General features: G+C 42.4%; 1 protein-coding gene across 2 annotated transcripts in view; it reads right to left on the bottom strand.

Annotated features, from left to right (window-relative positions):
- Positions 1–21,387, bottom strand: part of DCP1B (decapping mRNA 1B) — a 44,642-nt gene extending 23,255 nt beyond the window's left edge. The window contains exons 1-3 of one of the 2 annotated variants that reach the window (XM_060113283.1): positions 21,235–21,387; positions 17,434–17,474; positions 14,082–14,209 (exon numbers count right to left, since the gene is read on the bottom strand). In XM_060113283.1, coding sequence (XP_059969266.1) covers positions 14,082–14,209; positions 17,434–17,474; positions 21,235–21,384 — 319 coding nt within the window. In that variant the 5' untranslated portion in view covers positions 21,385–21,387. The remainder of the gene's footprint in view (positions 1–14,081; positions 14,210–17,433; positions 17,475–21,234) is intronic. The other variant, XM_060113284.1, reaches the window with a different exon arrangement.
- Positions 21,388–21,700: the final 313 nt, after the last annotated feature.

Below are 21,700 nucleotides of genomic sequence, written 5' to 3'. Positions count from 1 at the left end.
AAGAACAACTATTTGAGGCTATCAACATACCAGCAAATATCTCTAAATAGAAAAATAAACTCGCAATTATCTGTGGGCAGATAACTTGGCTTTCATTTCCTTAGTAATAAATTTACACAGGGGACACTTTTAACCTTTCAAATTGCTTTTGTAATAATTGCGTGAACTGATTCCAAGGTTAAGATAACAGAGGATAAAGTCTCAAGGTCTTAGAATTTGTTGGACTGGAAGAGCTTTTACTCCTCCCGGCGACCTGAAGCCAAGGAGTGGGTGACAGTACAGGGAACCCTGCACGTCCTCGGCCACGCGCTCAGCTTCGGCCACGGCGCCAGGAGCTTGAGGTGGCATTTTTGTTTCAGTTTCTATCGTGAACTCGGGGAGAGGGAGGAATTTTGGGAAAGCTGGGCAACTTTGTGGCTCTTTCTCGATCACCCCAAGCAGAACATCTTCAAAGCTGGACAAAAACATCAGACCTATGTACATATATAACAACTCTAGAATTAATACATAAACGATTTGGGAACTACTTTAAGTACATTGTACCTATCTGTTTCTTATGCAGATCTGTTCGTTTTCTGTGTTTATTTGGTACCACAGAATACAAATAAAATGTAAGATGTGGTCTCTGCCCACAAGGGGCCTGTAATCTAGTACTCATGCCACTGCTTTCTGCATAGTCTAGGTAGTCAATAACCAACTCATTAATGGTGGCATAATGCAAGAGAAAACGTTTCACAAAATGCATTCTTAGTGAGCAGTGCTGCTTCCAAATTATGACCTATCTTTATTTGCAAATTTGATTTTCTCAGTGCTATTATCCTATTATGAATAAAATTACAATGAGAATTTGTGTAAAAGTATTTGTGTGAACGTATGTTTTCACTTTCTTAAGTAAATACCTGTAAGTGGAACTTACTGGGTCATATGATAATTATATGTTTAAGTATATAAGAAATTGCCAAACAATTCTCCAAAGGGGCTGCACCATGTTTTCCTCCTACCAGCAATGTATGAGAGCTTCAGATGCTCCACATCCTCATTAAAACTTGGTAATGCCAGTCTTTTATTTATTTATTTATTTGGTTGCACCATATCTTAGTTGCAGCAGGTGGGCTCCTTTAGTTGTGGCTCATGAGCTCCTTAGTTGAGGCTTGCTGGTTCCTTAGTTGTGGCAGGTGGGCTCCTTAGTTGTGGCAGGCAGGCTCCTTAGTTGCAGCTCATGGGCTCCTTAGTGGCAGCATGCGAACTCTTAGTTGCGGCATGCATGTGGGATCCAGTTCCCCAGCCAGGGATCGAACCCGGGTCCCCTGCATTGGGAGCGCGAGTCCCAACCACTGCACCACCAGGGAAGCCCCCAGTAATGTCAGTCTTTTTAATTTAGCCATTCTAGTAAATTATGTGGTGTTCTCATACTTGTTTTAATTTACATATCCCTCCACTGTCCAATAAGCATATGAGAAAGTGCTCAACAGTTATGACAAAATGCAAATTAAAACCACAGTGAGATATCACTTCAGAACTCCCAGAACAGCTCAAATTAAAGGAGTAACAATATCCAGCGTTGACAAGGATATGGAACAATGGATTTTCATACATCACTGCAAGGAGTATAAATGGGCGCAACTTCAGAAAACTGTCCAGCAGTATCCACAGAGCTATACAAACCCCTACACTGTACATGAGGTGTTGGTATAAACCCCAAATAGGTGCATATATCCACCAAAAAACATGAACCAGAATGTTCATGGCAACTTGACTCACAATAGTTCAAGACCAGAAATAACTCAGATACCCATCAATGGGGAATGGATTAGTAGACTGTAATGTACTGATCCTATGGTGTACTGCACAATAAACATGGATAACTTCTGCTGGACACAACGACGTGGAAGTCCCTGATGATTACGTTGAGCATCCCTTTATTGGCTATCTGTGTATCTTCTTTTGTAAAGCATCTGTTAAATATTTAGCCAGTTTTTAAACTGGATTGTCTATCTTCCTATTATTGAGTTCTGAGTTATTTATATATTCTGGATATAAGCACTATGTCAGATGTGTGTGTGTGCGCGCGCATGTGTGTGTGCGCGCATGTGTGTGTACAGTGAATGTTTTTTCCCAGTCTGTGGCTTGCATTTTCATAAAGGTAATACACCTTTAGGTATTTATTTATTTTTGGCTGTGTTGGGTCTTCGTTTCTGTGCGAGGGCTTCCTCTAGTTGCGGCAAGCGGGGGTTACTCTTTGTTGCAGTGAGCGGGCTTCTCACTGCGGTGGCTTCTCTTGTTGTGGAGCACGGGCTCTAGGCACTCGGGCTTCAGTAGTTGGGGCGTGCGGGCTCAGTAGCTGTGGCTTGAAGGCTCTAGCAGGCTCAGTAGTTATGGTGCACAGGCTTAGTTGCTCCATGGCAAGGCAGGTGGATTCTTAACCACTGAGCCACCAGGGAAGTCTGGAAGTTTACTTTTTTTTTTTTAAAGAAGATGTTGGGGGTAGGAGTTAATTAATTAATTAATTAATTTTTGCTGTGTTGGGTCTTCGTTTCTGTGCGAGGGCTTTCTCTAGTTGTGGCAAGCAGGGGCCACTCTTCATCACGGTGCACGGGCCTCTCTCTATTGCGGTCTCTCTTGTTGTGGAGCACAGGCTCCAGACGCGCAGGCTCAGTAGTTGTGGCTCACGGACCTAGTTGCTCCATGGCATGTGGGATCCTCCCAGACCAGGGCTCGAACCCATGTCCCCTGCATTAGCAGGCAGATTCTCAACCACTGCGCCACCAGGGAAGCCCCCAGAAGTTTACTTTTGATGAGGTACAATTTATCTTTTTTTTTTCTTTTACGGTAAATGTTCATAAGATTCTATTTAAATCTAGCGTTTGGTGATACTACCTGTTTTTAAACATTTTTAGTAAGGAGTTATATTTTAGTTGCTTCTACAAAAAATGAAAAAAAAGGGATTTATTATTTAATTCTCAGATAAAATAACTATAGCATAAGCCTTACTGTTTAAACCACACGGCCATGGTTTAGCAGGGCCACCGCAAAACAGGGACATGATCTCTGTTCCTGTAACATAATTAAAATACCAACTTGGTAGTAGTCAACAAACTTCTTAAATATCAAATCAGAATAGCTCGATAAAAGTAAATCAATTTGAAAGAAATATTCTATAAAATGTTTTGTAGAACTTAAACTTTTCACACAGATGAAATGGAGGTTTTCCCACATTCTATATCTTTTCCTAGAACTATTAAGTTTCTCAGGATGAGGATATATGGTATTCTCACAACTTGCAATTATTCTATTTCTAGGAACTTTTAGGTAAATGCAACTAATATCTGTATAAAATCAGCCTTGAGGAGCAGAGTGGTTCCTCTGTAAACTGCTAAAATTACTTAGTGTTTTCTACCCAGGAACCACAAAATGGTTAAGGTTTTGCTTATTGTTGGTTGGCTTATGCCCCCAAAGAAAAAAGACTGAAGATATAGTAGTGAAAATTTTGGTTAAGCTTTATTGGTTGCCTGGAATAAAGAAATCTAATAAAAAACTTGTTGCAAATATTTAACTGTACACACTTCATGCAAGGATTTAAGTGCTGAAGGGAAGTAGAGAGATACCTTGCCTTGAAGGGGCTTGTGCTCTGATAGAGAAACTAGGACAAATATTACACATAAGGTAACATGTTAAGTACTATTAAGTGCCTGTTGTTCTAGCTCAGCAGTTAGCATATTATTTATTGTGAACATATATATTTGTAAATCTGTCTTTTGTGCTAGGATAGCAAACTGTCAGAGGGAAGGGATGCATCTTATTCATTACCGAACTCCCCCAACCCAGCACAGAAACAGTATCAATAGGCAAGTGGTCAATAAACACTAGGAAAGTCAACACGGGAGAGGTATATGCTGCAGTGAGAAATCAGAACTAGAGAGAGAGGATGACAAGGGAGATGTCAAGTTTCGGTTGCTTTTGAAATATGAGTAGAATGTATCTGGTAGAGATCGGTTAGGGTGAGGAAAATAATTCAAGGAAACAAAAGAACCATGTATAAAAGCATGGAGATAATAAATTTTAAAGTATTCTAGGGAAGCACATATTTGTGTTTGGTTAGAGCAGAAGCTAAGTATACAGCAGTCACGTTGACCTGTCCAGACAGGTAAACTGGGACCCGGCTACAGCAAGCTTAGCTGTCAGGTGAGAAAGTCTACCTGGTGGGCATTGAAGATTCTGAGCAGAAAAATGACAATTAGACTTGTGCTTTAGGAAGATAAATCTAGCAGTGGGTTTGTACGGAAGGGATAAGCCGGATGCAAATTATATGGCAAGTGGTTCCATTTGTTAATATTTCCTTTATTGTGGTAAAATTTTAAACAGCACGAAATTTACTATTTTAACTATTTCTAAGTGTACAGTTCCATGGCTTTAAGTGTATTCACAATGTTGCACAGCCATCACCACCATCTCCAGAACTTTTTCCATCATCCCAGACTTAAAACTCTGTACCCATTAAACAAGAACTCCCCATTCCCCCCTCCCCCAGTCCCTGGTAATCACTATTCTACATTCTGTCTTTATGAATTTGACTATTCTAGGTACCTCATGTAAGTGGACCATACAATATGTGTCCTTCTGTGACTGGCTTATTTCACTCAGCATAATACCTTAAAGGTTCATCTATGCTGTAGCATGTATCAGAATTCCCTTCTTTCTTAAGGTTGAATAATACTCCAATGTATGTATATACCATATTTTGTTTATCCAATCATCTATCAATGAATTTGAGTTGTTTCCACCTTTTGGCTCTTGTGAATAATGCTGCTATGAACATTATTTTGCTAGTATTTTGTTGAGGATTTTTTATATTTATATTCACCAGGACTATTGGTCTTTAATTTTCTTGTAATGCCTTTGCCTTGTTTTGGTAGCAGGATAATGCTGCTCTCATAAAATGACTTGGGTTCTTCCCGCTCCTATTTTCTGGAAGAGACTGCAGAATTGGTATTATTTCTTCCTTGAAAGTCTGGTAGAATTCACCAGTGAAATCGTCTGGGCCTGGAGTTCTCTGTTAGAAAGCTTTTAACTACAAATTTGATTTCTTTGATAGATATGGGACTATTCAGGTTATTTATTCCTGAGAATGGTTTGGTGATTTGTGTTTTTCAAGGAATTAGTCCATTTCCTCTAAGTTGTCAAACTTATGGGCATGGGGTGGTTCACGGTATTTCCCTCGTCCTTTCAGTGTCCATAGAGACCCCACTCTCATTCCCGACACCGCTCATTCACATCCCCTCTCTCTCTCTTTTTTTCCCTTGATCAGTCTGGCCAGGGGTTTAGGTTTATCAGTTTTACTCTTTTCAAAGAACCAGCTTTGGGTTTCACCGATTTTCTCTACTCTCTCTTTTATTTCACTGATTTCTGCTCTTATTTTTGATTTCCTTCCTTCTGCTTGCTTTGGGTTTACTTTGCTCCTCTTTCTAGTTTCTTAAGGTGGAACCTGAATTACTAGAGACCTTTCCTCTTTCCTAAGTATTTGACACTATAAATTTCCCCCTAAGCCCAACATCAGTTGCATGTGACATGTATTTTCATCTTTATTCAGCTCATTTTCTAATTTTCCTCCCTCTTTGACACATGGGTTATTTTAGAAGTGTGTTGCTTAATTTCAAAATATTTGGGGATGTTCCAGATATCTTTCTGTTACTGATTTCTAGTTCAATTCCTTTGTGGTCAGAGAGCATACTTTGTTTGATTTCCATTTCTTTAAAACATTTTAAGGTTTTTTTTTTATGACCCATGATAAAGTTGACCTTGGGTACTGTCCCATGAGCACTTACAAAGAGGCTGTATTCTGCTGTGGCTGGGTGGAATGTTCGATAAATGTCAATTACATCAAGTGAGTGGACAGTGTTGTTCAAGTCTTCCACAGCCTGTTTTGTTTATTCTACCAATTATAGAAAGTGGAATATACACACGCACACACACACATATGTATATTCTTTTTCAGATTCTTTTCCATTATAGGTTATTACAGAATACTGAGTATAGTTCCCTGTGCTATACAGCAGGTCCTTGTTGCTTATCTATTTTATATATAGTAGTGTGTGTATGTTACTCCCAAATGGCTTTCTTTTAATTAGCATTTCCATGGTTTGTCTCCCTTGTTTTTTGCTCTGTTGGTACCTCCTTCCTTGCCTTCTTTTGGATTATTTAAATTTTTTTTTAGTATTCAATTTTCATTTATCTATTGGTTCTGTTTTCTTTTTTTTAAGTGGCTGCTCTAGGAATCACACTATACATATCTAACTTTTCACAGTTTACTACAGTTTTTATTTTACCACTTCAAGCAAAATGTAAAGGCTTTACAACTATATAGGTCCCTACCCCCTTCCCCTTAACCTTTCAGTTGTCACATGTCCCATGTACCTACAATGAACCCCTCCTATAACTTTCGCCTTCGACCGTCATTTGCGTTTTAAAGAATCTGAGGGTAGAAAAAATAAATCTACTCTACTGACCCATGTTTTACTGACCCATGTTTTACTTCTGTTGCTCCTCCTTCATCCTGAGGCCCTGACCTTCCTTTGGTATCACTTCCCTTCAGTCTGAAGAACTTCTTTCAGCATTTACTTTAGAGCAGGTCTGCTGACAAAAAAGGACTTTAAATTTTCCTTTATCTGAGAGTACCTTTATTTTACCTCCCTTCCTAAGGAACATTTTCACTGGAGACGGAATTCTAGGTTGATAGTTCTTTTATTTCGGCACTGTCTTCCAGACTCCAAGAGAAATCTGTAGTCGTTCAAGGCATTATTCTCCTATATGTATCGTTTCTGGTTGCTTTCAAGGTTTTTTGTTTGTTTTTTAAAGTCTGTTTTTCAGCTGTTTGATTATGATATCTATGGGCACGGTCTTCTTTGGGTTTATCCTCTTTGGAGTTTACTGAGTTTCGTGAATCCATAATTTGTGTCTCACCAAATTTGGAAAGTTTTCAGCTATTATTTCTTCAAATATTTTTTTACACCAGTCTTTCTCTCCTTTTATGGGACTCCAGTGACACAAATTCAGACCTTTTGGTACAGCCCCACAGGTTTGTGAGGCCTTTTTTTTTTTTTTTTAAATCTTTTTCCTGTATACTCTTCAGGTTGGATAATATCTCTTGATGGGTCTTCAAGTTCACTGACTCTTCTTTCCCCTGCCATCTCTATTCTGCTATCAAAGCCACTCACTGGGTACTCTACTATTCAGTTCCGAATGTTCCCTTTGGTTTTTTTTACACCATTTCCCTGCTGAGAATTTCCATCTTTCCATTCATTTCTGAGGACTCCATTCTATCTCACAGAGCACAGTAATAGTAACAGCCTTAAAGCCACTGTCCTATAACTCCAGCATGTGGGTCATCTCTGGGTGGCCATCTGCTGACTGACTTTCCCTGTGAGAGTTGTCAGATTTTCCCAGTTTTTTGTATGAGTAGTCATTCTGTGTTGTATCTTGGACATCTTGATGATGTTGTGAGACTGTGAGTCTTCTGAAAACCCACCGAAGTGTTGATTTTGTTTAAAAGGTGACCGATTTGTTCAGATTTAGACAGGACTCTCCATCCTGCCTCTTGTGGGCAGTGGTTCCCATGTCAGCTCCATTTTCAGAGCTGTGTCTGCCCCGTACATACACCACTCAGGTGTTGCTCTGGAGCTAGGTGGTTGTCTACACCGTGGGTTAGTTCTCAAAGCCTCGGCTATGCTTCGGCTCTGTTACATGTATGTGATACTCCTGGGTGAGACCAGCACCCATGTCAGTTCCCACAAAGAATTAGGGGATCTCCTCATCCAGCTCTCTCTCCAGCTCACGAGGATCCTTCTCCCCAGTCTTCAGGCCACAAAGTCAGGGTTTCTCTCAGAGTTTTAGCTTCTCACACTGTCAGGCGGTCTGCGTAGCTTGGGCTACCCACTGGGTGAAGCAAAGAAATATCAACTACACTCTAGAGACCACAGGAGCCCTTGTTTGCAGTTCCTCTGGCAGACACAGGCTTTTCTTGGGATCCTCATAGGCCTGTCACTGCCGCAGTGACAGCTCAGGTTACTGTCGCAGCTGGCTTCAAGTAGGGCTGGGAGGGAAAGAGGGAGTCCATTTCTCCAGTCCTCAGTCCACAGAGATGTTGCTCTTGGTTTTTGTTGTTTTTGTCCATAGTTCTGCGACGTGGCTCACTCTTGAGTCAAAGTCAGGAGACAAAGAAGGGAGGAATAAGTCAGGAGACTAGCCACCATTCTGGTTACTCTTCAAGTTCTGACTTCCCTCAACAATATGCCTGTTATTGTTTACTTTCAGAATCCTCAGGCTTTTTGGTTTTTTCTTTTGTACTCTGTCCAGAACTTTTTGTTGTAACCAGCAGGAGAGGTATGTTGTTGTGAACTTACGCTACTCTGGCTGGTGCCGGAAGCTTATGCTCTCGTTCTCAGGGGCTATGAGCCACCCCAGGTAACAGGTCATGGAAGCCTGGGCTGGAATGGATGGAGGACTGGAAGGAGAAAGGGGCTGTGCCAACAGCATGGAGCTGAGACTTGGCAACAGGCTGGGAAGGCCTCAAGCTTCAGTTTACTGTTACCACACGCTAAAATGCATTTCATACAAGACCTAGCATTTCTTCCTTTTAATAATGCCTTTATTATTATTATTTTTGGCTGTGCCACCTGGCGTGTGAGATATTAGTTCCCCAAACGGGATGGAACCTGTGCCCCCTGCAGTGGAAGCGTGGAGTCTTAACCACTGGACCGCCAGGGAAGTCCCAGGAAGACCTAGCATTACAAACGATCTGTGAATACACATGGGCACTGGAAGTCCTCCGCCTCACTGCTAAGGAGGGTTTACTCTTGAGGTCTACACAAGGTTTACTCTTGAATTGATTTTCCTACAGAAATAATGCTATCCAAACTGGTGCTGTATTTCATATGCACATCATTATAGTGTTAGTGTGCTATTATTCTTAGCTGACTTAGAAACTTAACCACCAACTAAAATATTGTTTTTATGAATGTATTCCAAGATCCAATTATATTTTTATCAAAATAAAACATATCTACAATTTTAAATATCAAATACTGTAAGGTTTCATAACAAAGAGCAGATCAACTCTCTAGCCATTATAATCCTGATTACCCCTCCCTAAAAGCAACCTTTTCCATGACAGTTATTTCTGCTCTCCATTTATGTCTCATCCAATTTTTTTTCTGGTATGTAAACCTCTCTTCCTATATATCATGTATACACTACCTCTTGATTCTTAAGAAAAATCCATTGAAGAGGATTTAGTTCTCTGACAATACACACACACTCTCACACACAAACACACACACACACTTTCCCCCATCCTTCCAATGTAAGTATAACATCATTTCACATTTAGTGTTTATCATTTAATTACCATCAGCAGAGCCAAATAGTGTACTATGATTATATTTCCTTTCTTGTACAATATTTTGCTTTCCCAGGAATTAAGAATTGCCTCCTTTTTTTTTTCCCCTCTCAGTTTTTAATGTTCTTATATCATTACCAAAATCACTGAAAAAGGAACTGTAAATGTCCGAAGAGATTCAAACTCTCAGGTGTAAATTTCTTCTTGGACATGCTTCCTGAAGCCTTCCATCTTCCTACTTTTAGACTGACTCATCTTTAGTTCAGCTGCATAGGGGACTCCTCTTTACCACTCTTCTTAGAACTCCTTTACCTCCAACCTGTGCTTGGATCCCCCTTTTCCTGGATGGCTTGTGTATCTGTCATAACAGCCTAAGTTATGCTGGAGTAACAAATGACCCCCAAATCTCAATGGCTTACAATGACAAAGGTTTACTTCTCATACACATTACAAGTCCATCATGGGCCACCTCTGTGCCTTCATTCCAGGACCAGGCTGACAGAGCAGCCTCTGCCTGAACAACCGCGAGTCATCGTGGCAGAAGGGAAAGAGACGTGGTCGAACATGCATCTGCTCAGAAGTCACACGTACCAGTTCTACCCACATCTCACTGGCCAGATCAATCCACACAATCATACTTGAGCCCAAAGGGCAACTACACAATATCCCCCTGGAAGGGCCAGTGGGGGAAGAACCAAATAGCACTGTCAAGTCCGACATCAACAGGGCAGAGAGAGTCTTCTGCGGGGCAGTAAGGTTAACAATAGTGAACAACGAAGCTGTCGTAGCATGTCTTCCTCTCTCTCGTTTATGCCATTTTTTTCATGAAATCCACCCTGCACCCTTGTGGGTTTATATCTTTTTTTACTCCGTTACTGTCATTTCAACAGTTTCAGGAGTGTGTTCGATCTGCTATGTTGAGCCAAAAGTCTACCGATCACTTTAAAAGGGAACTTCTAGGTCATGGTCTATTTGAAAGATGCAGACTGTCTGTAATTATAATTTTCATTCAATGTACCATTTATCATTATTTATAGCAGTTTTTCTCAGATCCTACAAATGTCAAGAATTTAAATTGTATTTCCTTATGAATATAAAACTACCCAATATGGTAAATCCACTTTAAAACTGAGGAGTTTTCTAAAACAGCTTTGATCCAGGTGTCTTGATTTTTGCCTTTTCTGATTTGCTCTAAGCTCCAAGCTCATGTCTGCAATGAAATCAAGCAGCCCAAAAGAATTTCATTCTAATTCTGTAATCACAGACAATAATATATTCAACATGTTGGCCTAGCTCTGAAATCTACCTGTCACTGCTGTCTGTAACTTATCTTAAATATTATGATCTACTCGGGAAAATACAGTTCTAAACTATATCTCCCTGTACCAAAATCTTATTTAGTTCTGAAATGGCAAATACAGCAAACAGCTGCTAGAGGGTAATACTATACAAGAAACAGTCAAATTCAGCTTTTTGTTACATTAGTTTTTATTTGATAGTCTCCTTTCTAATAACGGAGATACAGGAGATTCTCAACTTAAAAAAAGAAACTCGCTTTTTAACTCTGGAGTGTACACTACAAGACTAAGCATTTCTTAAAAGGTAAACCTTGCTCAGACCCATCACTCATGTGCTGGCACTTCCACTGCTTGGGCCTGGACTTGTGGAGATAGGCTTTCTCAGTTCAGATGCTCTTTCCACCTCAAAACAGTCACAGGCCTTGGTAAATTATGTAATCCCTTTAACCTCAGTTTCCTCACTTACAAAATAGGAATCATAGGCTTTCTAAGGAAAAGTGATGAGAATTAAATAACCCAAACAGAGCCCTGACATGGTGCCTGGGAGACAGTAAGCACTCAGTAAATGTCTGTTGGGTAAATATTTTCTATCCTAATTCAACAGGCACCTTATTTACCTATAAAGCTTACAGAGGTCAAATTCTATGACAACCAGGTTTAAACACTATAAATCCTTTACTGTAATAAAACCATACATTTTGTGTTTGGCCGAAATTCAGTTACTTATTATACATCTTTTTTTTTTTTAATTAAATGAAGAAAGTTTGAGTTTTCACTTCTTTATTTTGCTCTTCTAAATCCATACAACTTTAGAAAGGGGTAGTTATCTCCTCACGTACCACTTTTTTTAACCTGGTGAATTTAGAAAACTCACCACAAACCTGTATCAGCTCTACCTCTTGACAGGTCCCAACCTGGCCTATGACAGATGTCGGCCAAAGTGAAATGTCAGGACTAAAACAGGGAGATCCTTGACTCGACAGATCTCGAGAGGTAGAGAGTCTTAAAAGACCAGTCGTGAGTGAAGCTGGGTTCATTGTTCAAAGGATGATGAATGAATCTATACATCATTAGAGAATATGCAAACCAGATGCAATTATTCCATAGAGTATCAGAATTATTTAAAAACATTTGAGAGGTATCTGACACGCTGAAAGCACCTGGAGGAAAACCGTCTGGGAACCTCTGATGTCAGAGACTCTGAAGAGGCTTTTATAAATAAACGAAGTCCAAATGACTATGGCTGCAAAGTCAAGATGTGCCAAATATTAAGGAGAAAAGAAGCAAAATAAACTCAGGAAGGTAAATAGATCCATTCCCTTCCACTCTTTGTTGTTCAACTGATTTCATGTGTCTTATGGAAGCTCATTAGAAACATTTTAATACGCAGCCCAAAGGCTGCCTTCAATTTGCACTCACGCTGAACAGTGGAGAGAGCAGCACAGGCTGGTGTAGAAACAGCAACGGACCTGAAATCAGAAGGTGGGGGTCTGTTGGGGCTGCCACCTCCCTGAGACTCAGGTTTCTCATCTGCAAAACAGCAGGGAGAGTGCCTGCCCCTCAACGCTGTGATGAGGAAATGTGGGAAGATGAATGGAAACGCCTGGAACAGTGCTGTCTAGTAGAAACGTACGGTGAACCACAAATGTGAGCCACAAATGGGATTTTTAAATAAAAAAATAAAAAGAAGCAGGTGAAATTAATTTTAATAATGCTTTTTATTTAACTCAATATATTCAAAATATTACCATTTCAACAGGTAAATCAATATAAGACTACTGAGATTTTTTCACATTCCTTTTTTTGGGTACCAAGTCTGTGAAAATCAGTGTGTCTTTTACATTCATAGCTCAGAGTGTAATTCAGACCAGCCACCCTAGCCCGTGGGGCGGGACTGGACATCACAGCCTGGAACCCAGGTGGGGCTGAGCACGTTTACTAGATCCTAGCAGCTAAACCCTGTGGGACTGAGGAAGGTTATTTTTAAAATCGACCACATTAAAGAGAGTTTGTATTTTCATATCTTTGGTACAGTACATAATATATAATATGTAATATTATAATAAGAATTTAAAATATTATCTATACCAACTAGACTCAGTATTTATTCAAAATAAGGGCAATCAAAAATTATTATAAGCCACTAATATTCATTCATTTTATATTTAGTTTTGTGGTTATTTTGTTTATTAGGATTTGAGTTACATATTAATCTGACATAGAATCTAATAATCTCAAAAAGAGAAAATATAACCTGACATAACAAGCACACAAAAAAATTCAAACAACTACAAGCTACAATTGATTAAACTACACCTTCCAGCAAAGCAATAGGAAGAGTAAGCAAAATATTTCTCTGTATTACTAAATTTTTCATTTCATAGGACCTGCCATTAGAAAGTCAACTTATATAGTTTTAATAGCTTTCTTATAATTTTTTTCTCGTAAAAATTTAACTGTATTTTCTAAATAGGATGACCACCTATCAGGACAACTTAGTTACATGTGAATATAAGTAAATACAGCATTAAAATGATGCTATATTTACTTCAGAACAATTCAGTGGGGTTGAAACATTACATATTACTTGTATTACATTGTTAAGACAACACTGAGTAGTACACAGAAGGCAAATTCTTGAATCTTGAGCTCAAAGAATGGGGTGGAAAATGCATGGTAACCATTTCTTAACTGCAAGGTCTTTTGGAAAGCCAGCACGGAGCACGTGCACACACGTTTAAGCAGCTATAGTGTGCTCTTGTGCTCTGTGTGGAGATGCTCTGCAGTTCCTAATGCTCTCATCCACTTTTCTGTGGGCCACCCAATAGGCCAGCACGAGTGGTCAGATGGGATGCAAGAGAGAAATGGGGACAGAATTCTGGGCAGGCGACCGCTACCTCATGTCAGACCTGACAAGGACCATTCAGTTACCTAATAGAACTGAAACTTTACCAAGTGGTATGAAATTCTTAAGGACCAAAACTCTTCGGACTTTGGTTTTCATTTACTATGCATTCAAAAGATGGTACTTCTGGAAGACAGGCCCTCTCCCTCAAGCATCTCATCGGATGCTCAGCCGAAGTGACACACAAGCTGAATGGCTAGCCTAGGTCCTGCAGCACCACCGAGGTGCCTTCTGTGGTCTCCTGGCCAAGGACTCGCCTCCCCCAAGCCCCGCTCAGGCCCACAGCACAAAGTGGGCCAGCTGCAGAGGACGAGGTTTAAATGCTCACGTCATCACATTCACACTGTTTCCGTGTAAACTCTCCCGAGGAAGAAGCAGCTATCCCGCACCAAGGTGTGTGCTTCCTAGGCCACCCCTGCTGACCCCTAGAGTCACTGACACTAAACACAACAGTCACACACAGTCTCAAACACGCGTTCAGACTCACATCTGGCATTTCTGTAGAGAAGGAAGGGGTCCTGGAGCTGGAAATCCAGGTCTTTCGTGATGGGCTCTGTCCTATTCTCCATGCTCAGCCTGTTCATGATGGTGAAGCCGTGTTTCGGAGAAGCAGACCTAAGGGTTGCCGGGGGCGGGGGACACAGAGACACGCCGTTCAGAGCACAGCACCTCCAGGACGGGGGCATCCGGACACGCCTTCAGCCTTCCCGCCCCTTCACCGGGGGCTGCACCAACGTGCGGGCCGCAGACAGCACGCCGGCCATGCTGGTGCTTTGGTAAAGTCCAGCCCGACTTACGTAGCTGTGTGCGTATGTACATATACACAGCTTGCTTCCCTACCTACGCTGCAAGTTCCTTTAAGGCAGAGATGGTAACTACTGATAAAAAAATGACCGACAGACACCTTTAAACAATCTTGACCGTTAAGACAGAGCGTACATCACAGTTATGGAAAATGTTAGTGTTGGTCTGAAATTGAAAGCTGTGTAATTTCTTAGAGAAATGACATAACTCTGGTCAATGAACTTATGAGGAGATATAGTATAATTAAAATTTTATACAATTTAAAGCAAAGGGCAGGTATTTAGTATTCTTCAGTGTAAGGCAAATAGCTTCATAGATAAGCTACTACAAAGGTTTTTATCCATAAAACTGTCCATTTAGTAACTTTTTATTTTTAATTTCATTCAATAAACCTTCAGTGCCTAGTCTCTGTCAGGCAGGAAGAACCCAAATCATAGAGAAACTAACAACTACAAGTGCATCTGTCTACCCTTGGGGGACAGGCCAGATACCAACTCAACTGTGCAACTTCTGCTGACAAACTGGAACACACATGCTCACACACTGAAACGGAAACAGGCAGGGCCACTGATTTAATCTGGGGCACAAGGTAACAAGCCCACAGAAATGCTGTGAGCAACAGGAAGAAAAGGGGTTTATAGCTCAGTTTTATTTCACCTTTAACCACTTGATTTACTACCTACGGTTTTCTTATGAGACTTCTAATTTTAAAACGGATGGAAGGCAATCCTTGCCTACTTATTTTACTAAGTGGTAAAGTGTTGCTGGGCATATAATGAATACCAGAAATAATCATGACGATCATTTCAACTTAAATTCTGGGGAAGAATGAAGAGTGACTTCCAAAGATCCCTGTCAGAGGGTCCTCTGGAAATCACCAGTGGGTGTAACTCTATTACAGAAAGACACAGGAGGAAACAAAGACATAATTTTAAAAATGGGATTAGGTGTTTTTATACAGAATCAGAATTTGATTCTTCCAGTGTTTCATTATTACAACAGGCTTTCACTCCTCTAATGGTACGGTTACTACACCATCTCACAATTTTTAAAACAGACTCAGGGGATACCAACTGCTCTAAAGCAACATCTGTTAAGTCAAAACACATCACTGGCAGTTCCATTACCTATACCCAAAACTCCCTTGTGATTTCCATGAGCTGTCTGTCATCCTCCACCGAGGAAAGACCTCAACATTCTAGAATCTGGGATCGGATGGTGGGGCTGGTGGGGGAGAGGGATGGGAGAGAGGGTCCTGCTCTTAAGGAGTTAGATGTGGGGAAGAGATTAAGGACTAGGGAAGGATTTGCTTCTCAGTTTAAAGGTTTGTTTAACTGACAGCTCCACGAGGAACTCAAGAGTATATTAAGAAGTACTTGAAAATACCAACCTACGTTTGGCTTTGGTACAAAACAGAAAATACTTGCATAATCTGTTACTCCTCTGCATCAACAAAAGAAGACCCGACTAAAAACGCTCCCTTCCACTCCCACCGTTGCCTCCTGCCCACCCTGCACGCAGAACCTGCCCTGGGCCGCAGGAGCCTCTGTGCGCTGCTCTGGTTCCGCCTGTCTCCATGGTGACTCCTCTCTGCATCCTGCTGACCCTGAAACCCAGCCATTAGCCCCTCAGCTTCTCTGCTGATTCCAACGACCAAACTAACGATGCCGACGCCTCCACACTCTGTGCCTCCGTCCCTGCCCCGTCCCGAGTGCCCGGTGCCACCACTGGAACGCCCTGCCATCACCCCAAGATCACTATTTCAAACTAAAACTAAAACTATCCTCAAGGCAGGTTCTCAACCTCCCATCTTTCCGTTCTGCCAATGAGTCTGTCATCCTCTCTGTTTTCCATTTCAAAATCTCACCGGTACTTTAAAATGTCACCGCCCCCCGCATGCAGGCTCCCAACAAGCCCTCCCCACTCCACCGCACACCTGCTCCGCCGCCACCGTCTCCTCCGTGTCTGCATCATGCTAAGCACACCGACTTTCCCACATGTTGTCATCACTCCTTTACTCCCCCACTCATAAACCTTCCGTGGCTCCCTACTGCTCAGAAAACAGATTTCAGCACCTTCACTCTGATATTCCAAGCCAGCAAAATCTCTTTACTCTCACTGTCAGCTTCGAACTCACGCCAACCGATGCACACTCTCTGCCCCAGATCACTGCCCTCACTGTGCTGTGACACGGGGCCCCTGCCTCCGCCTCCGCGAGGTTCAGCTCCTCCTCTCGCACTCGGCAGCTCTGCAGAGCCTCCCCGGGCCACGCCCGCCCACCCACTCACTGCTTATCACGGGCCAACTGGCACGGGGGTAGTCTATCCACACTGTGGTTTACCTTCGAAGGTGAATGTGTGTGTAAAACAGATGAGTGTGTGTGGGGTGGGACGGGTTTGTCCCAGGCCTCTGTATTACATCTCTGTAACCCACCGATGGTGATGGGCCTCAGCTATGAGATCTTATGTGGACGTTTATGTGAATAAACAGCTTAGCTGTGAAGACAATATACATACTACACATCTCTGTGTGCATGTGTGATATTAACAACAGCTGATAAAAACATGAATTTATTAAATCTATCCTGAAACATATTCCACTAGCTGTACAATGGAGGACTAAGAGACCTCTTCAATTTCGGATCACGCTTCTCCAAAGAGTCAAGAGGTGGCGTGACCAATAATGCTCTCCTCCAAATGCTGGTTAAACAATCTAGCATTCTGACCAGTGTACTTCTAGCTCCTTGCCAATCCATTATACTCAAGCACTTTGTACCATTCATTTGAATTAAAGAGTAAATAGTTAATACTGCTTTTATAAGAACACAAAGATTTAAGTTCATCTATAGTGAAGTTTACATTATATTCTGAAATTAGTATTCATCACACCACACAGAGGCCGTTATTCAGTATTCCCTTCCTTATGTCAACTAATAACTTCAAAATAAAATAAAACTACACTTGAAGGGTGACACAACAGAGCTAAGACATGAGTGAAAGACCATCAGTTTCTTTATGAAAGTGAAATACTCTTACCTTGTGTAAACAAATAAGGTTCCTTCCACATCAGTCTTTTCCTAAAAAATAAAAACAAAACAAACAGCAAAACATGTATACTCTGTTCACTAACAGGAAACACTCACAGAGGTCAGACAACATAAGCATCTCAGAGAACAGGAATTCGATCAGTTCCAAGCGGGGTCAAACCTATGTAACAGAGGGGTAACTCTTAGGGAAAGGAAAAAGCAGATGTTTCGCCCATTGTGACTCTGCTGCTTAAGCAGTGGGAAGCATCCTCCTCCTGTCATTTACAAACTAAAGCAGAGTGCTGTCTTCCCCTCTGACCCGGGACATGGCCAGCCGCAGAACCCACCGCTGTCTGTACTTCCTTCTCCTCCTGTTTTCTGGTTTCCTTTTCTCTTGTCGTATCCTGTCACCTAGGAGAGCAGCGGACCTGCCGATAACTCTACTAACTACTACACAGAAGACAGCAATGCTGCTGCGGTTTTCAGACAAACTAATCGCCTATTTGACGTGGAATATTTAGAGTCAAGTCTGATCTTTGAAATACAATTAGACAGAAACATTACCAAGCTAGGACTCAAGAACTCTGCCTGAGAGGGACTGGGAAAGTTGTAAACTTAAAGGCTTAAAGGAAAGGCTCTTTTCCATCTCCCCAGGCCCTGAGGAAAACATTCAGCTTACTAAAAAAAAAATTTAAGTGCCCATTTGTCTGATTAACTAGTAATCAGACTATTATAACTCAGAATTTAGAATTGATCTTTGCTATTTACGTGGTTTAATTTCAGCATTCTATTTAACCTCTCAATGTTTTCTTATTTATATATCCATTAGCAAAGTCATTCAAAATTTAAGTACTCTGTAATTTTGGCGAAAAATACTCTTTAAGAAACAAAGGTATATTAAAATGATGATTCTGAAAAGGCACGCAAAAACTTGCAAGCATGATCCTTTCCATGCTTGAGTAATTTCATCATCCTTACACTGGATTTACTATTAAGTGACCACTTGCTACGAGGACAAAACACTTTTCTGTCTTCCAGTATTTGACCCTGGACTGTTTCATCTCAGAGATCCTAGTCAGGATGTTTCTGCGGATCAGCACACAGAAACCTAACAGCCTTTGACTTGTTTCCTTCCTTCCTTAATGAAGTAGTAATAGAAATTACCTGTTCCTTAAGGAAAATCCAGAATCAGAAATGTAAAAGGCATGCTTCTCCTGAAATTATTCTCTAACTTCAAATTTGCAATTCTTAGTTTATTGTTCTGTGTCTCAGTTTCTCCACTGAAAAGGGATAACAAACCTAAACCACACAGATCTTTGGATTAAAAACATATTTTTCATCTAAGGCTCTATGACACCTAGATAAAAAGGTCTTTGGAAATGTAAATTCTGGTCTATTCTGGCTGAAACAGCTCAAATTCACGCATTTTCTCCGTCCCTCCACTGTTATCCAGGGGTAACCAGACTTTTTTTTGCTTTCTGGGCAAAGCCCAGGTTTGGGGTTTTGGGCAACAGTTAAAGCAAGATTCTATTAGCTCTTCCTTAGGTCCTGCAAGTAAAGAAGACTTTTTAAAAAAAAATTTATTTATTTATTTGGCTGCTCCAGGTCTTAGATGCAGCATGTGGGATCTTTTAGTTGTGGCATGGGAACTCTTAGTTGCGTCATGTGGGATCTAGTTCCCTGGCCAAGATTGAACCCGGGCCCCCTGCATTGGGAGTGCAGAGTCTTAGCACTCAGACCACCAGGGAAGTCCCTAAAAAAGACTTTTATGTTAAAGTATTAGTTCACAGTTCTGGGGGATTTTAGCTTAAATTTTAAAAGTACAATTTAATGATTTAATATTACACTCTTATAAAAACAAGTGCTAAAATATTAAGCAGTTCAAAATTTAAAATAATGAAGTAGAATGTAAAATAGTGCTAGTTTGCAAACTATTGGGACTTGGCAGACTACCTGACGCTTTCAAAACAATGCAATCTACATCTGATTATTCTGTTAAAATAATGAAAAAGTAAATCTCCATTTACCCTCTAAATCTGCCTTTCTCAATCATATATGTAGCATCTGAGTCACCTAAGAAGCTTTCAACAAATATCAAATGCTTGGGTCTCATATCCTGAGATTTTTGATTTGGTGGGATGCACTTTTTAAAACTCCAAATGATCTTGACTCACAGAACTTAGAAAATCACTAGCTAGAAACAAGGGAAACACTACCACTATCAGGCAGCTTCTCAAGCTCAGCACTTTTGACATCTGGGGTCAGATTAACCTTTGTCGTGGGGGCCTGTCCCATGCACCGCAGAATGTTTAGCAGAATCCCTGGCATCTACCCTCTGGATGCCGGTAACGTGGTCCCTCTCCAAGCGACAACTAAAAATTTTCTCAAGACCCTGCCAGTGTTGCCTGGAAGCAAAATTGACTCCAGTTAAGAACTACTGCTCTAAGGGCTGAGAGGTGAAAATACCACCAGGGTTAGGACACACTGGTGTTTTGGGGGAGTGGGATTTCCTGGCAATGGGAAGTAGGTCTAGTTCCAAAATTCCTACTCCAGTCCTGACATAATCGTTCTTAAGCTTCCTTAGAGCAGCTCATTTTCTGTCCCCGCTTCATTCCTTATTCCTCCCGCTGAATGCCTTAAGTTAGCCTTCATCCATATTCAGTGTAATAAGAATTCCCCTTCTTTACGTCCCACCTGCATATACTTTCTCTTCTGTTCTTAAGCATGTCCCGTACACTTTTATTAGGCTTATGTTCAAAAGCTCCCGTTGTGGTGGCATATGGAGACGCGGCATCAATTTGTTTGCCCCCAGCAATTGCCCTGCAGCTAAACTAGGTCTCTGTCTTTTTTTTTCTCGGCTACAACAGCCTTGAAAATGAGTACTTTGAAAGAATGACCTTCTAAGGGATGAACTATGCGCTGTCTGAAAGCAACAAGTCCAGGAAGCAGAAAAACATAACTCCTGTAAATAATGCATTGTGCCACTTGTGACTTCTGATGAGGCTGTACAAGGGCAGCCTCATAGTAACACGTGTCTCAGAGACCCTGTCCAACGCCCGTAGGAAACAACCGCTACTCAAGGGGAACCTCTCCTGTACCCGTTAACTTCTCAGAATTCCCCAGACTCTCGGTCGGGTGTCAAGTCAGTCCAGAGAACGACACGCCCCCGATCCTCATTTCTACTACCGAATTTCCTCAGCAGAATTAGGACATCATGCCTTTGGCGCTTTTCTACAGAGCAGTATACAGCCGCACGTAGAATATCTGCATTTTAGAAGTTGCCGTTGAAACTTGTCCACCTCGTCGCTCAAGGTCCTTGATACGAAGACCCAGGCGACACATGCCCCCGAAAACTAGGGAGACATAGCTAGGAAGCGGCGCGCTTCCTCCCCCGGGACATCGCGGGGCAGGTGTCCCCACGTCCCTCCATTCCTGCCTCTTTTCGGTGAATTCCCTCGGTTACGAACTTAGGGCAAAGCTGTTCTCTTCTCTCCCATGTTAGGACCTACTTCTTAGTGTCTTCGCTGCTGTGAGTGGTTTTCGGGTAAACTTTAATGACCGGCTGCGGAAGGAGGTGGGGAGGCCACGTGAACTACTGGGGCTGTGTCCCGTCGGGGGGCTCTCCTAGCTGACCGCCGGGACGTGCCGGAGCAGGGTGTCTGACCCGCTCCGCAGGGCTGAGTCCTGCCCGCGCTCCGTGACTCAGTTCAACGCGGCGGGAAGTGCCCGCGGACGCCGGACCCGAGTGACCGCGGGGGGGACCTCCCCGCCCGCTCGCAGCCCCTCCCCGGCCCCGCCTGCCCGCACGCACCCACTCGTTGGCCCGGTGGCCGAAGGTGTACAGGGCCACCTGGCTGGCCACGTCCACGATCCGGCTGATGTAGGGGTCGTGGCGCCGCAGGGCCGCCAGGCTAATGTCGCGCCCCTTCCCAGCTGGGAAGCCCGCCGCCGCCGCCGCCATCTTCCCGCCAGCCCGCGGGGCGCCGCAGCCCTCTCGGCAGAGCGCAGAGCGCGCAGGCATCACTGGTCGATGGCCGCGCCGCGCCCGCCCGCGATCGTTGCCACGGCAACCGCAAGGCGGCCCCCGCGCGGTCCTGCGAGCGTGCCGGGTACCGGACCATCGCTGGATGCTCCTCGGCGCTCCGCGGTCAGACCTGTAGTGATAAACACGCCTCGAGCGTGCGTAACTGAACAGGGAGGGAACTGCGATTTCTCGTGCGCGGACGCCGGGTGGTTCTTCAAGTGCAGTCCTCGACGCCCTGTTGGCTCCGAGACCC

The sequence above is a fragment of the Mesoplodon densirostris genome, chromosome 11, assembly GCF_025265405.1.
Source record: "Mesoplodon densirostris isolate mMesDen1 chromosome 11, mMesDen1 primary haplotype, whole genome shotgun sequence".
In the NCBI taxonomy this organism is placed as follows: domain Eukaryota; kingdom Metazoa; phylum Chordata; class Mammalia; order Artiodactyla; family Ziphiidae; genus Mesoplodon; species Mesoplodon densirostris.
The sequence above is the reverse complement of the archived record's forward strand: the minus strand, read 5'-3'. Positions and strand labels throughout refer to the sequence as shown.